This window comes from Osmerus mordax, chromosome 3, assembly GCF_038355195.1.
Source record: "Osmerus mordax isolate fOsmMor3 chromosome 3, fOsmMor3.pri, whole genome shotgun sequence".
NCBI lineage: Eukaryota > Metazoa > Chordata > Actinopteri > Osmeriformes > Osmeridae > Osmerus > Osmerus mordax.
In genome coordinates, this window is record NC_090052.1 from 16,801,641 (window position 1) to 16,815,265 (window position 13,625).

At 42.9% G+C, this 13,625-nt stretch overlaps 1 protein-coding gene across 1 annotated transcript; it reads right to left on the minus strand.

Annotated features, from left to right (window-relative positions):
• Nucleotides 1-1,277: 1,277 nt before the first annotated feature.
• On the minus strand, nt 1,278-13,422 carry lmx1al (LIM homeobox transcription factor 1, alpha-like). The gene is made up of 9 exons (XM_067233125.1): nt 13,379-13,422; nt 11,360-11,445; nt 10,866-11,052; nt 2,867-3,099; nt 2,569-2,732; nt 2,279-2,356; nt 2,077-2,194; nt 1,578-1,733; nt 1,278-1,435 (listed from the first exon to the last, which is right to left on the minus strand). Exons 1-9 carry the CDS (start codon nt 13,420-13,422, stop codon nt 1,278-1,280), a joined length of 1,224 nt encoding a protein of 407 aa, XP_067089226.1.
• Between the last annotated feature and the right edge of the window lie 203 nt (nt 13,423-13,625).

Genomic DNA, 13,625 nt, shown 5'->3' on the forward strand with positions numbered 1-13,625 from the left:
TAACGTGTTAACAATTACATTTTAAGTGTTAAGAGAGAAATAATTATTACAGTGACTATAATAGGCTAATGCAGTATTAATTTCGACCACAGTCATTTTAACACACTTTTTACATTATAACATCATATTGGTATATTTTGTAGAACCCTATTAGTATTGAACAGCTAACTTAATATTACTGATTTTTTTTACTGATTTTTTTTGATACTTCACAGTATCAAAAAAGAACAGAAAAGTAATTGATACTTTCTTTTACACAACCCTGTTTCCGTACAGCTCTCAAAAGGACCCTGTTACATAGCACATATGAACTTGATTCATATAGTAGAAATTATCAGTTTATGATTGGCAGAGAAATTCGAACAAATCCGAATTTATGACACATCATGTGTTACGATCAATGTTCCTCAACACACTTGAGGAACATTGGTCGAAACATTATGTGTTGTGATCCTATTTCACTCACAACCCCTGAGTCAGAGCTCAGGTAACATAAACATACACTCTAACCTGAGAGCAAATTATACAACAACCCTTCTGTCCTTCAAATACAGTACAATAACTAAGTCCCTATTATCCAGCTATACAGATGGCTCTGAGTTCCACTGTTCCAGGTTCACCCTGTAACACAACGTCCTAGATCCATCGCCATCCCAGGACTCATGCACAGCGATGGGGTGGGGGGGGGGGGGGGTCTCTCACTCTCAGACCTGTTGTAACCTCTCTGGTATTTATATTCTCACATCCCTTGGCTGGCTTTGCCACGGTATGCCACCCATATAAAGATGGTCTTGCTAGAAAGCACAAAAAGATAAATTGAGACCAAAGCGTAAATCAAAGCGTTAGTATCGACCTTGAACAAATCTCAAAACAGGACCTTAAGCAACCTTTACGTACAGGAGACCCTTATACCATGATACCATACAATAACTAATGAGTAGCTTATGAGTAGCTTTAGACTAGCATGTCTGATGCATCATAAATACAAATGAATGACTGGACTGACTATACTTTCTGTGAATGTTCAGTCCGTACACATCCGGCATGTGATTCCAAAATGTGCATGAATTCCTATGGAAAAGTGGGAGTGTAGTCTACAAGGCAGGATTTCATCTTTTTCCTGCATGAGGGATGTCAAATAACAACGTCACAACTGGGGTTTATTTAGCAGCCACTGCACTCTGTGGAACTGTGGGGTCTCTCATGTGGGGTCCCGTCTGCTGTTTCTCTGTGATGAGGCGGAGCTGGAGTGGAGCCGGGGTCAGAGTTCAGCTGGGTCAGGAGGTGAAGTAGGAGTTCTGCATGGAGTAGAGGCGGTCGATGGGGTTTCCCACCCGCGCTGTCAGAAGCCCGCCGTCGGCAGTTGCCATGAGACAGTCGCCAAGATGACTAAGGCTTCCGTCACTGTCCAGGTCGTGGAACACTGTCTCGGAGTCTAAAGGGGAAAGAGAGTCTGAGAATGTGAAAGTGGGAAATGACAAAATAGAGGACACAATAACAGAAGGATGTGATTTGAAAATTCTCTTCCTCTTATATTCCTCCTTCAAGGCAATGTCCTCAACGCCCAGTCTGCTTACCGTAGGAGTGCAGCTGCTCATTGGGCATTTGAGGTGGAGTGAGGCCGTGACGGAACGGCTCTCCTCCATAGATGTTGGGATCCAGAGCCAACAGCTGCTGACGTGGTAGAGAGGGGTACCCCAGCAGACCGTCCAATCCATGACTACTAGATCCATCTGGACAGAAGAGCATTCTTTTATCCTTCGATCCTTATCAGTCACTCACTCTCACTCTCTCCTTCACCTTGACCACAGTGTTTACCCCTTTGTGCGTCTCTCTCTCTCTCTCTCTCTCTCTCTCTCTCTCTCTCTCTCTCTCTCTCTCTCTCTCTCTCTCTCTCTCTCTCTCTCTCTCTCTCTCTCTCTCTCTCTCTATCTCTCTCCGCCCTCACTCTTTCTCTCTCTCTGACTCTTTCTATCCCATGTCTCTCTCTTTCTCGCCCATCTCTCTCATATTTCCCTCCCTCCCTCTCTTCCATCCCTCTCTCTCTCTGTCTCTCTCTCTCGCTCTGTTTCTTACCCTCACTGTCATCATTGCTCTGCCGGCCTCCTCTGCTCGGCCCTCGCCTGGTCCCGCCCAGCTGCTCCTGCTCCTGCTGCTGCTGCTGTTGCTGCTGCCTGCGCGCTATCTTCTTCATCTGAAACACAAGCTCACTCTGTCAGGCTCATAATGCGTAAGCGTGTGTGTGTGCGTGTCCTATAGGTAGACGAAGGGGTCTCACCTTTGCTCTCTGGTTTTGGAACCACACTTGAACGACCCGCACTGTCAACCCAGTCTCTGCTGCCAGGGTCTCTCTAACCTTCGTTGTAGAGAAACACAGCATTTGGTGGATGTATGGAGGAGAGAGAGAGAGAGAGAGAGGGGGAGAGAGAGAGAGAGAGAGAGAGAGAGAGAGAGAGAGATAGAGAGAGAGAGAGAGAGAGAGAGAGGAGAGAGAGAGAGAGAGAGAGAGAGAGAGAGAGAGAGAGAGAGAGAGAGAGAAAGAAAGAAAGAGAAAGATTGTATACTGACCTTTCGGCAAGGTTTGGAGGACACCTCAAAGGAGGCCTTGAAGGCCCTTCGTTGCTGTGTGGTGAGGATTGTACGTGGCCGCTTTGAGCGTTTGTGTTCCTTCCCGTCATCTCCCCCCTTTCCTCCAGCAGAACCACCTCCACCATCCTCATCCTCACTCTTCACTGAGAGGCAAGGAAAAAAAACATACTCCATTCACAGTGGGCTATTATCTACAATAAGTCCTTCTGCCACTGCAGAATAGTGACCGCAATACCATTGTGTTTTAAAAGCTTCCTCGACGTGACCTTTCCTTTACCTGACTCAGTGGGGGTGGGACTGATGGCCGCCAGCATCTCGCGCTCCTTCTCGTAGTCCCCTCGACAGAGCAGCTGGCCCTCCTTCAGCACAAACTCATCCCCGCGCTGGAGCCTGCGCTCGCACTCACAGCAGCTGAAGCAGCCCAGGTGGTACACCTGGCCCAGCACACGCATGATCAGCTCCGAGCGACCAATCACCTGCAGGCAGGCGCTGCACTTCCTCACAAACAGCCTGGAGACACACAGGAAGACAGGCCCATGGATATGAGAGCCCAGAACACACGGACAATGCATACGATGCATACGTGGGATGAACAACCTGAAGGATTGAACAGTGGATGAATACATTGAAGGAGTGCTCGACGCCAAGAGGAGGGGTGAATAACCTTTAAATTCATTTGTCAGCTCTTTAGCGTCTCTTTTTTCCTGCTTCTGGGATTTTCCATCGTTAACGATCACCTCATCAAACAAGGTTGACATCTATTGGCATTACATTGACATTACAGTAGCCTTTGATGCCTGAATGAAATTCTTCATCATTGACACTGGGTGGCAGTAGTCAACTAATGTTAAGGAAGCTGGCGTTGCAGTGATGGATTTCAATTGACTTTCACCAAATCCTCATGTGCGTTTAATCATTTGAGGCCCAATTCATGTACAGTCCAGTCGGGGGTTTTGTTAAATTTGTGTACAAATTGTAGACAGTTTGTAAGGTCTTACTTTCCGTCTATGGGTTTCCTCTCTGGGCACTTTCTCTATTGTCTTCTACCTTCAGTGTGTGTGATGAGGCCCCTAAATTACGCATCTAATTTCTTCTCACAGACATTTCCATTCAGTGTGAAGGTCGAAAACACTGGCTTTTAGATTTCTCTCAAATCCCTGTATTCTCCCCCCCCCCCCCCATCTCCATCTCTACCCCCACCTTTCATTTTTTTCCTGCCAGCATTCCCAGTTCTCTTTTACACCCTCCCACCCTCCCTCCCAGTTCACTGAAACTAATAAAGACAGGATTAATTAGATTGTTGTTTAAACAGTGCGATGCCCAGACAGACGCTGTAAACTCATAACCAGGGATTGGGGATAGCATGGGGTTAATCTCTTTCCTCGCTCTTTTGCACATTAAAACACAAACACACACACGGACACACAAACACACACAAACACACAAATTCCCGGATCCATGTACCAATACATGTATTGACAGGTAACCCAGGTACCCTTGCTATGTAGCGTGTATACCTGCAGGAAATATTGACACTAGGGAGACACCAGCCAGTACACCAGTGAGACGACAGATAGAACTATACGGATGAAGGAACGGTTTTCGCGAGGACAGAATGTGAAAAGCAAATCAGAGGGACAGTGAAAGAAACGATGGCACCAGAGGGAAGGAGGCAGGGTTCGAAGTGTTGTGGCTCCCTGACTGGGTGAGAGGAAGGTGTTGCTACCCAAATCTGGAGGCCAGAGAGGGAGCCAGGTCCACACATTAGAGGCCCTAATCTGTGATCTTGTCCCAAACACAGCTGCCATGGCTAATCTACCTCAATCCATCTGCCAAACGCTCCCCAAACTCCACCAAACCACAGCCACACACACAAACACTTTGGAAGACACAATAAAATCACCACAGATCCAAGTTTTACAAATGACTACCATTGAGTCATACAAACGTGTATGTAGGCAGCCCACAATTATGTTTCTTCATTCAAACAATACATTTGATCACAGAAACGAGTGTCAACACACACAACTTGTTCAATGCTAATCCAGGCCACAGACAGAATCCTTCAGTTCCCACAATACACACAACATACAATCCACATCCACAAACTACAATGCTCCAAATAAAAGTGAAACATGATAAACGAGGAACAGAATATAATGTACTCTGTAAATTCTGGTTCTGGATTGTTGTTGTATCCATGCACTACTCAGTACAGTACAGTAAGAATCTACTCAACATGGAAAATGAAAGCAACTTGGAGCAACAGACCCAGGGGGTCACTAAGTAGATCATACTAATCCTTCAAATAGTGTAACTCACACTGGCCTTTCTCTGGGGTACATGGCTCATATTAACACCATTCACAACCAAAAAAAGTGGATTTGTTTTTGGGGTTTGAAAGCTTTAAAAGCTGCCTAAAAACATATGATTCAAGCTAAATTTGTCGGGATATTCTCGTGTCTGCCGTAAACCACTTTCCAAATATCTTTCACAGACCATGGAGGTTTGGAAGAACTAGAATTGACTTAACTTTGTTGGAACACATCCTATTGTTTTTAAGGAAGGGTGAATGGAGGTTTGGGTAAAGCTGCCACAGACATGGATCATGCGATTGAAGAGTGAGAAGTATTGAAAGGGTAAAGGTGAGACAGGGCTTCTTGATGTTTCTATCCAGAGCCTAGGCATACTGAGAGGATAACAGAGCCTGTATTGTCTGCATGTGGCACTCAATCACGTGGCTTGCTCTGTCCAAGCATTCTTTTAGCAAACACACCAAGGAATGAGATACAATAGCTAGTATATTATTGTCCTCTGATCACACACCTGAAATTGATGACATGTTTGCATGCCTATACAGCACATTAAGCCGCAATTAAAGGTTTGGTCTGAGGGTAAAGTAAAATGACTGGTTCAATGGCTATGTTTTTGGGTATACAATATACAGTATTTGATATATCAGTAAATTGTGCCAAATCAAATCAAATCAATCTAGTAATACAAACGATAGGCAACAAATCATACTTTTAAGTCGTGTTAGTTTTAGTATCATTCTGGGGTGTGCATGTGTGTGCGTGCATGTGAGTGTATGTGTGTGCGTGTGTGTGTGTGTGAGCGGATATTGCTCTGTGAAGCAAAATGGCTCAGAGCCAGGGTTCAGTAATCACATCATCTCCTTTTATTAAATCTCCCTGCACTGCTTCTGTGTTATTAAAATCTCCCAGCATTCCCCACGATACCCACTACCCCTGCCACCACCGAATACACGTATGCAGGCACCCCCACCCGCCCGCCCGCCCGACACACACACACACACACACTTACACACAAGGGTGCACACACCTAAACCAAAACACACACACAAACATATAGATAACTGATATTGTACAGATCAGAAAAAGAATAACACACACACACACATATACATACAGTATACGCTTAACAACAAATATAATACTGATATAACTTTAAAGTCCTGCTGTTTTCCCTAAATAAATCAATGTAAATGAGATGATCCCTCTTGTTGGTTTTACTATAAGTAGTGAAGTAATAAGTATTCTTGGCATGTCTTAATATACACAGTTTGGGCTTATTACATATACAATAGTAGCCAGTAGAACAGTTTAACAAGCCTGTCCCCATGGACCCTTGACTGTTCTAACAGTTATTTTGTTACACACTGGTAACACACTGGGAAAGTGTTAATACTGAGCATTGTCATAAAATGTGTTAATGCTCTCTGTAGAAGCATGACAGAGAAAGAGACTCAACTCTTCATTGACAGTGAGATATGACGTTACATAATCAATGTAATATACCGGCATGAGAGCATGAAAAGAGGCGTATATATATATATCATATGTGTGTGTGTGTCTATGCCTGATGCCTGCAAGAGTGTGAAAGGAATGTGTGGATGTGTGTGTGAAGATATTGATGAGCGTACGTGTGTGTGTGTGTGTTAGTTTAGATAAAACAGTTAATCCCCAGGCCACCAGAACGCAATATCCTGTCTGCCCGTTTCTCATTTCCTGTCTCTCTCTGGCGGAGCGGGAAGCAGTGGGGAGGGGGAGGCGGGGGATAGGGGGACCCGTTGCCCCAGAAACAGGAGATACAGCCGCCCTATTTGAGAATGTCTATGGCGTTCTCTCCATCTCTCTCTCTCTGGTCCTCCCCCTTTCTCTTTTTTTTGTCGCTCTTCTTTTATTATCTCAGATTTAATAAAGCCAAGGCGAGCAGCTTGTTCTGCCATGAAACATTTATTAGCTGTCTGTAATGAAATTGTTGTGGGGGAGGTAAGATGACGGGGCCTCATCGCACATTATGCAAAAACAGTGGCAATATTACAGGGGGTGACACCTCGCTCTACCTACTTCTCCCTCGTAACGTCAAATTTTTGGCCCATTGTTCACTCCATTCCCCCCTCTCCACACGTTCTCTCCGCGTCCCCTCCTTAAAGTTGACTATTTCCTTTTTTCCCCGCTTTGTGAAGGTTTTATTGGAGTTTTTCTACATTTTACTAGATAACATAGATACAGTAGATAGATATGTGGCATTAGAGCAGTGTATCGCAGTGTAAAAGAGTTATACACACATTACACACAGCAGTGTGTTTAAAGCAAGCTATACACAGGTCACTATTCACAAGGTACGCAAGAAGTATACATAAACGAATAATTAACCAGTGAGCTGGTACAGATGGGAGCAAGTATGCTTAATTCATCACACAATATAGTATTAGAAGAGAAGAGATATCTAACCATCTCGAACCACTTCTAGTCTCCACTTTTCTCCCACAACTCCCTCCCTCACCTGTTGACCTTGTTCATGAGGGGAATGCCCTACTGTGGTGAGAACAGACTGGCTACAAAGCAAGAATAGACCTTGTGAAAAAGTTTAAATTCGAGTATTTCTTGCTTCTCAGCATGGGCATGCAGTCTTGAGTGTAGCCTGGACCGTAGCCTAGGCAGTGACCGCCTAAGAAGAGTCCCCATGGACCTTGGGCAGCAACGTTTATATCTGAGCTGTCAAGACCAGCAGATCCAAAATAGACCTCAGCACTCCCTCAGCCTCCCCTGCAGTGACTACATTATCTGAATTTGACTTCAGGGTTGTTCAAAAAGGTTAGTCAACCGCTCACTTGAGGCAAGTACTGTTCTTAGTGTTAAGTAGTGTTCCTGCTGAACTGTCAGTGACCTGGTGTGTATCTCAGTAATCGGTTGTGTGTCCACAGGTGCTTCTAAAGTTAATTAGGGGTGGAGCTTAGCTCATAAAAGTTAGCATTAGGATACATTTACACGGTAAATGTAAAGCCCTTCACAGTAAAGGATGGACTAGGTAGAGATTTGGGGCCGAGGCTTCTGTTTGCGTGTTGGCATGCCTCTGGAAAATGGGAAGAGTGAATTCGGTTTAAATTAAAGTGTTGCCATCCTGGATGTTTTACATGTCAAGATCTGCTGTACTCGTTCCTGAGCATGTCTCCCACTAAAAAGAAACAATTTACTAATAAATGAATGGTCTTTGGCATTCTTTTACTTGTTCCTCTTGATAAAAAAAATAAGACGAAAGACTGCAAAAGGATCTTGTGTAGTGCCTCTATCAAAGGTTTCTGAAGAAGGGTTTTACCTAAACTCCTTTCAACACATCTACTGGAATGACATTCAGTCAATACAGTATGAATGTATTTCAAAGATTAGTCATCAAACTATATCATATAGCCTTGGATACATAGACAGTAACATCATAAAATGCAACTAATATCTCCTGGAGGGTTGCAGAAAATATTCACATAGGGGGAACTCACAAAGTCAACTTGATGTTGATGAATGTAGAAACATAATTTAAAGGTTAACGTCCGTTATACGCTTCAAATAACGTAGTGAAGGGTGTGCAATCTATACAGCACACATTAATTATTAATGGTGAGATTTAAAGTCATGGTTTAAATTGTGTCTTTGATTTAACCCATCACGTGTCACTTCAAAACAAGAAACGAGGCACAAGTAACAGTTCTCTAGCCTGAGCTAGCCCTGTCGTCACTTGTGGGGCCGAGAATGCTGGGTAATTAGCACAGCATACAATCAACCCCCCTCCCTTCCTCCCTCTCCTCCCATACCGAGACACAAAGAGGCTCTGAGCAGGGAGACGATTAAGAGAAAACGAGGGATAAACGGGGAGATAAACTGATTGGTGTCATCACTGCTATCAATCTCAACAAGAAGGAAATGAGGTTTGGAATAGAGAAATATTATTACAAACCAGACAGTGATGAACGAGGTACTGGAGAGAGGGAGAACGAACGAACGAGAGAAAAGGAGCAAAATAAACGGGGGGAGGGGTGTGAAGATAGGATCCTCGGCCTCAGTTCCACCATGCAGGAGAGAGAAAAAACGGCCCCAGAACACATATAAACACGTGTAAGCTGAGAGAATGACACTGGTCTGCCTGTGTGAGAAACAGCAGCTTCCTCGGTGGAGCTGTCTCCCATGTCTAACATAGTGGGTTGGTGGATCTAGTCCCCCCCCCCCCACAGAGTGATGTATTAAACTCAGGGTTTAGTAACTATACACCCCAGATGCCCAGCTCTCCCAGGGCAGGAGATCCAGACGGTAGGGGATCTGGAGAGGAGTCTGCCGGGGCCTCCCAGCTAACAGTCCAAACTGATCCTGCCTGGGCTCCAGACCCCCAGCCCGAGGCACGGGGCCTCTCTGCTCTGAAGCGTATTTTAGGCTCTTCTTTAAGGTGAGGTGGAGATGAAGCTTGTCTATGTGTGTGTGCATTAGAGAGGTGTTTGCCCGTGGGAGGTGGTCTGTCTGTCTGTCTGCCTGCCTTACAGCGCAGTCAATGTGGAAATATTTGAAAACAAGGTTAAGACCGAGATACTATTTGCGAGCGGCAATTACATGTTTTACAGAAAGTAGAACTCATATCAAGTCATTCCATGCATTTTAAAGTGCGGTCGTAGCAGGAACCGCATAAGTCATGCTGTAAGTGACAGCGACACAGGAGAGCACAAACTACACTTCTAACATACTGTATTTCTAACAGATTCTTATATTAGAAGGTATGAAGGTTTTGTCTTAAAAGGAACATGATTATAGATAAATCTGTGTTGAGACAGTGTTGCTTTACTGTTTCAGCCTGGTTGGACAATTTCGATATTAGATTCAATATTTCACATGGTAGTATAACATGGTAGGGTAATGGACAAAACATTTAAATATCCCCTCATATTTCAAGAATTTCAAATTCTTATGCAGACACATTTCAAATTCTTGGGCATGCTTCCTGTACCTGGTACAGTACACACACCTGCTGTAGGCTAAGGGGCAGGGTGTGTGTGTGGTGCTGGGTGCTGATGGACAGACTGCAGGGAACACAGGGAGACATTGTTGCTGATCTCCTGAAGGTCAGAAGCATTGGCGTGTGCCAAGTCTTGCACAGACACAATATGGCCACGCACTCTGTAATTAACATATAGGGGCCACAGCACTGCTGCACACAACACAAAACCCACAGGCCATCAACTAAGAATGACAGGATCACAAACTATAAACTATATATATAATATATACCCTATACATTATGTCCACCCTTAAAATGGTTCAGCACTATGGAGGTCTTCAGTACAAATTAGTATTGCACAAAATTAAGTAAAAAAAAAAAAACTCCAAACATCTATTGTGCTCTTTGAAGGGGGAAATTGGTACATTAAGAACACCAGTTCCTTGTAAATTCTGTATCTAAGAAATTCATGGGGTGTTAAAAACACATAGCTTGGACACAAACAACGAGATTATTTTCCCGTCTTTCACTGTTTATTCATATCACTTGGCTCTCGTCTAGCCTTTGCTCTCTCTCCCTCTCTCCCTCTTTCAGTCCTTTTTCACTCCTGCCTGTCTCTCCTTCTCTCCTCCAGATGTCGGGTACAGTGGGAGAGTCTGGGCTGCTGGATTCCGTCTGACACATTTCACAACAATGATAACGAGCTACAGGATTGTCCTTCAGCCGTCCACCCCTGGAGATTGTGCCACACTGACCAACAGTATGACCAATACACACACACACACACAAGCACTTGAACACACTGTTATGTGCATGGTGCACACACACACACACACACACGCAAACACACACACATACACACACCTGCGTGCTTGGCACACCCACAAACACACAGTGTTCAAACATTATGTTATTCAGACTTTAAATGTTACCTTTCTGGATGTGGAAATTGAAATACTTTTGTAGAATCATTTTTTCAGATGGGTTCTCCTTACTTTTCATAGTCGTGCTTGCAGTAAAGCAGGCGGTCTCTGCTGTAACAGGTCCCACTAAGCACGCTGAGACAAACGGCACACTTGACGCAGGTCTCGTGCCAGGAGCGTTCATTCACGCGTAACAAAAAACGGTCAGCGATAGGCGACTCGCAACCGGCACACACCTCTCCTCCTCTAAGTTCAGAACCTGTATGTTGACAGATGATAAGACAAAAAATAAGTGCATGACAAGAACGGAGTATAAGTGAATCGGAACAGTAAATAAATTCCACTACTTTGTTTAAAAACTGTGATTATCAGAAGACATGCGACCATTATCATTTTTTGGGTTATGGGTTAACTCATTCAGTGCGTAATGTTTTTCAAAATGAGTAACGCTATAGCCTACATATACACATTAAAGTCTAAATGTGATTATATAAATTGCAACAATAAAAGTTATCAAGTCGTTCAGCCTCTAAATGCAATTGCAAACTCAATGTAGCCAGCATCACCGAACGGCGTCGAGGACAGAGGCTGCTGAAGACAGGATTTGGTCTCTTCAGTTTTCATCCCGTCTGTACTTCCTTCCGTGTGATCGCTGGAAAAAAACAAGGGTTAAAGTCAAAGGTCATACTACCTTTCTAAATGTATAACATAAAATTAGCTAAATATAAAGACCCCTGTCAGGATTCCCAGCAAACAGACCCACAAAGGTTGACTTGGCGCAGTACTACCCAAGCGAAATCTAACGCAAGTTGAAAGCAGTTAATTGTCGGAAAGTAATCTAGTGGCCCTCTGTAGTTTATTTACTTGCACCACATTATACCCGGCGAAGTCAGTGAGGCCACAACCGCAGATCTTCTTGATCGTGACCAAGAACTAAGTGTTGGGATTAAGTCCATGATAACCCGCTGGCACACAAGCGCGCAAACTTTTAGTGTGAATTCAACCAACAACATATACTGTAGAACTTCATGCAATGTTAATGCACAATGCAAAATCCATGTTCAGTTTATTCAATACAATAGAGTATTGTGGTATTCAATAAACAATTCGGTGTTAAATTATGATTCTATAGGCCGATCAACAGTAGCCTATAGCAACAAGGGTGTGATAATAACATTATTATTATTCGTTATAATATAATACATAATAATACAACAAAATGATAATAGCCATCATTGTAATAATACAACTATGACAACATTCATTATAATAACAGCGTTCATTTTGACAATAACGATCCGTTTTGCTCGAGATTCATGGTTTGGTGTGTGAGTCCTATTAGTTAATTTTAACTATAATTATATTGTATAATAGTATAATTCTATACACACGTTTTTATATAAACACATTTTATTCTGCCTTCAAAATCATCAGATTGATAAAAAAATAAAAAATAATAGTAGCATAAGAATGCACTCTTTTCTATCCGAGGCCCATTCGTTTTCAAACTCACCTACTCATGTAATATTTTAAAAAATAAGCTACTTTTAATATAATTCTTTCCATAATTGCTCTCCATCAGATTAAAAATCGAAATCGAAAAGTAAATCAGACAATAAAAAAAAAGGCAATTGTTGGAAAGACGACTGCAAATAATTGATTGTACACTTTGAAGTTATTATTTCACATCCAGAAGAGTGTTCATTGTTTATACTTGAAATCAATGCTTGCCTATAATAAAGAAGCCTTAAAGAAACCATGTATTTTATTCAGGTTGGAATTAGACAACCGTGATATGAGTCATTTTAGGCAAGTCGCACGTCTAAGACCATTATTCAGTCAAAAAGGCTATCGAAAATCCGACATTTACAAGTACCCTACATTTAAAACAAATTCACATAATCTGCTAAACAGAATCATAAATTAAAGGACCATTCAGCCGCATGGGCTGTGTAGGGTATTTTAGTTTCAAATTCAGAAAAACAATTGTAGCCCATGTCCACCTAGAGTCAGAGATCTTGTTTACGCGCTTCCGTTATAATGCTTATAATCATTAAAAAGTGAATATTTGAGGGAGGTACGAGTTGAGGAAAAGGTCAATAACTAATGGTAGATGGGTTGTCATATATATGGTCAGAATTGCCGTAAAAGACTAGTGAAGCCGAGGATATTGAGATTTCCTCTCTTCTGAAATTACAATTCATATCACAACTTATACTTTTGGGCAAACGTAGAAAGACGAGACTAATACAACTCTCAAGCTCACTTAATAGGGGTTGATTTCAAATTTTCAGCAATAAAGCCATATTACCCTATACTGATGAGAACCCATATCGTTATGAAAATAATCTTGTCTAACAATAACACGTTGGCTATAAGCTAAAGGAATTTAGATCAGCCTCACTTTAAATATAAAAAACGGATAAAAAGGCATGATGACGAACAGTACCTAAAGCATTCTTTTGGCACACGAAGAATAAACAATATCTGTGTGAAGTGACAAGCATGAACACATTTTCTTTAGTGATAAGTGTCTGAGTTGCACGGTTCCGGCAACCTGTCGGTGTGTTGCGGTGGGCACATACCTTGAGGTGAAACACACTCCCCCCGAAATCTCTGTAGGCAGCATGAAAACCAAAAAAAATCACTTGGGTTTTTGGTAAAACAACAAAGTCTGATCCGGCAACCCCGTTTCCAATCCCAGAACGCGATTAAAAGCAAACTATCATCATGGTCACGCACTCAATTTGGCTACCTATTGCCTGCTGCTTTTTCACCACCAGCCAAGTGGGCTCTCAGAATTCATTGTGCGTAAAGCGGGGAGGGAGGGGA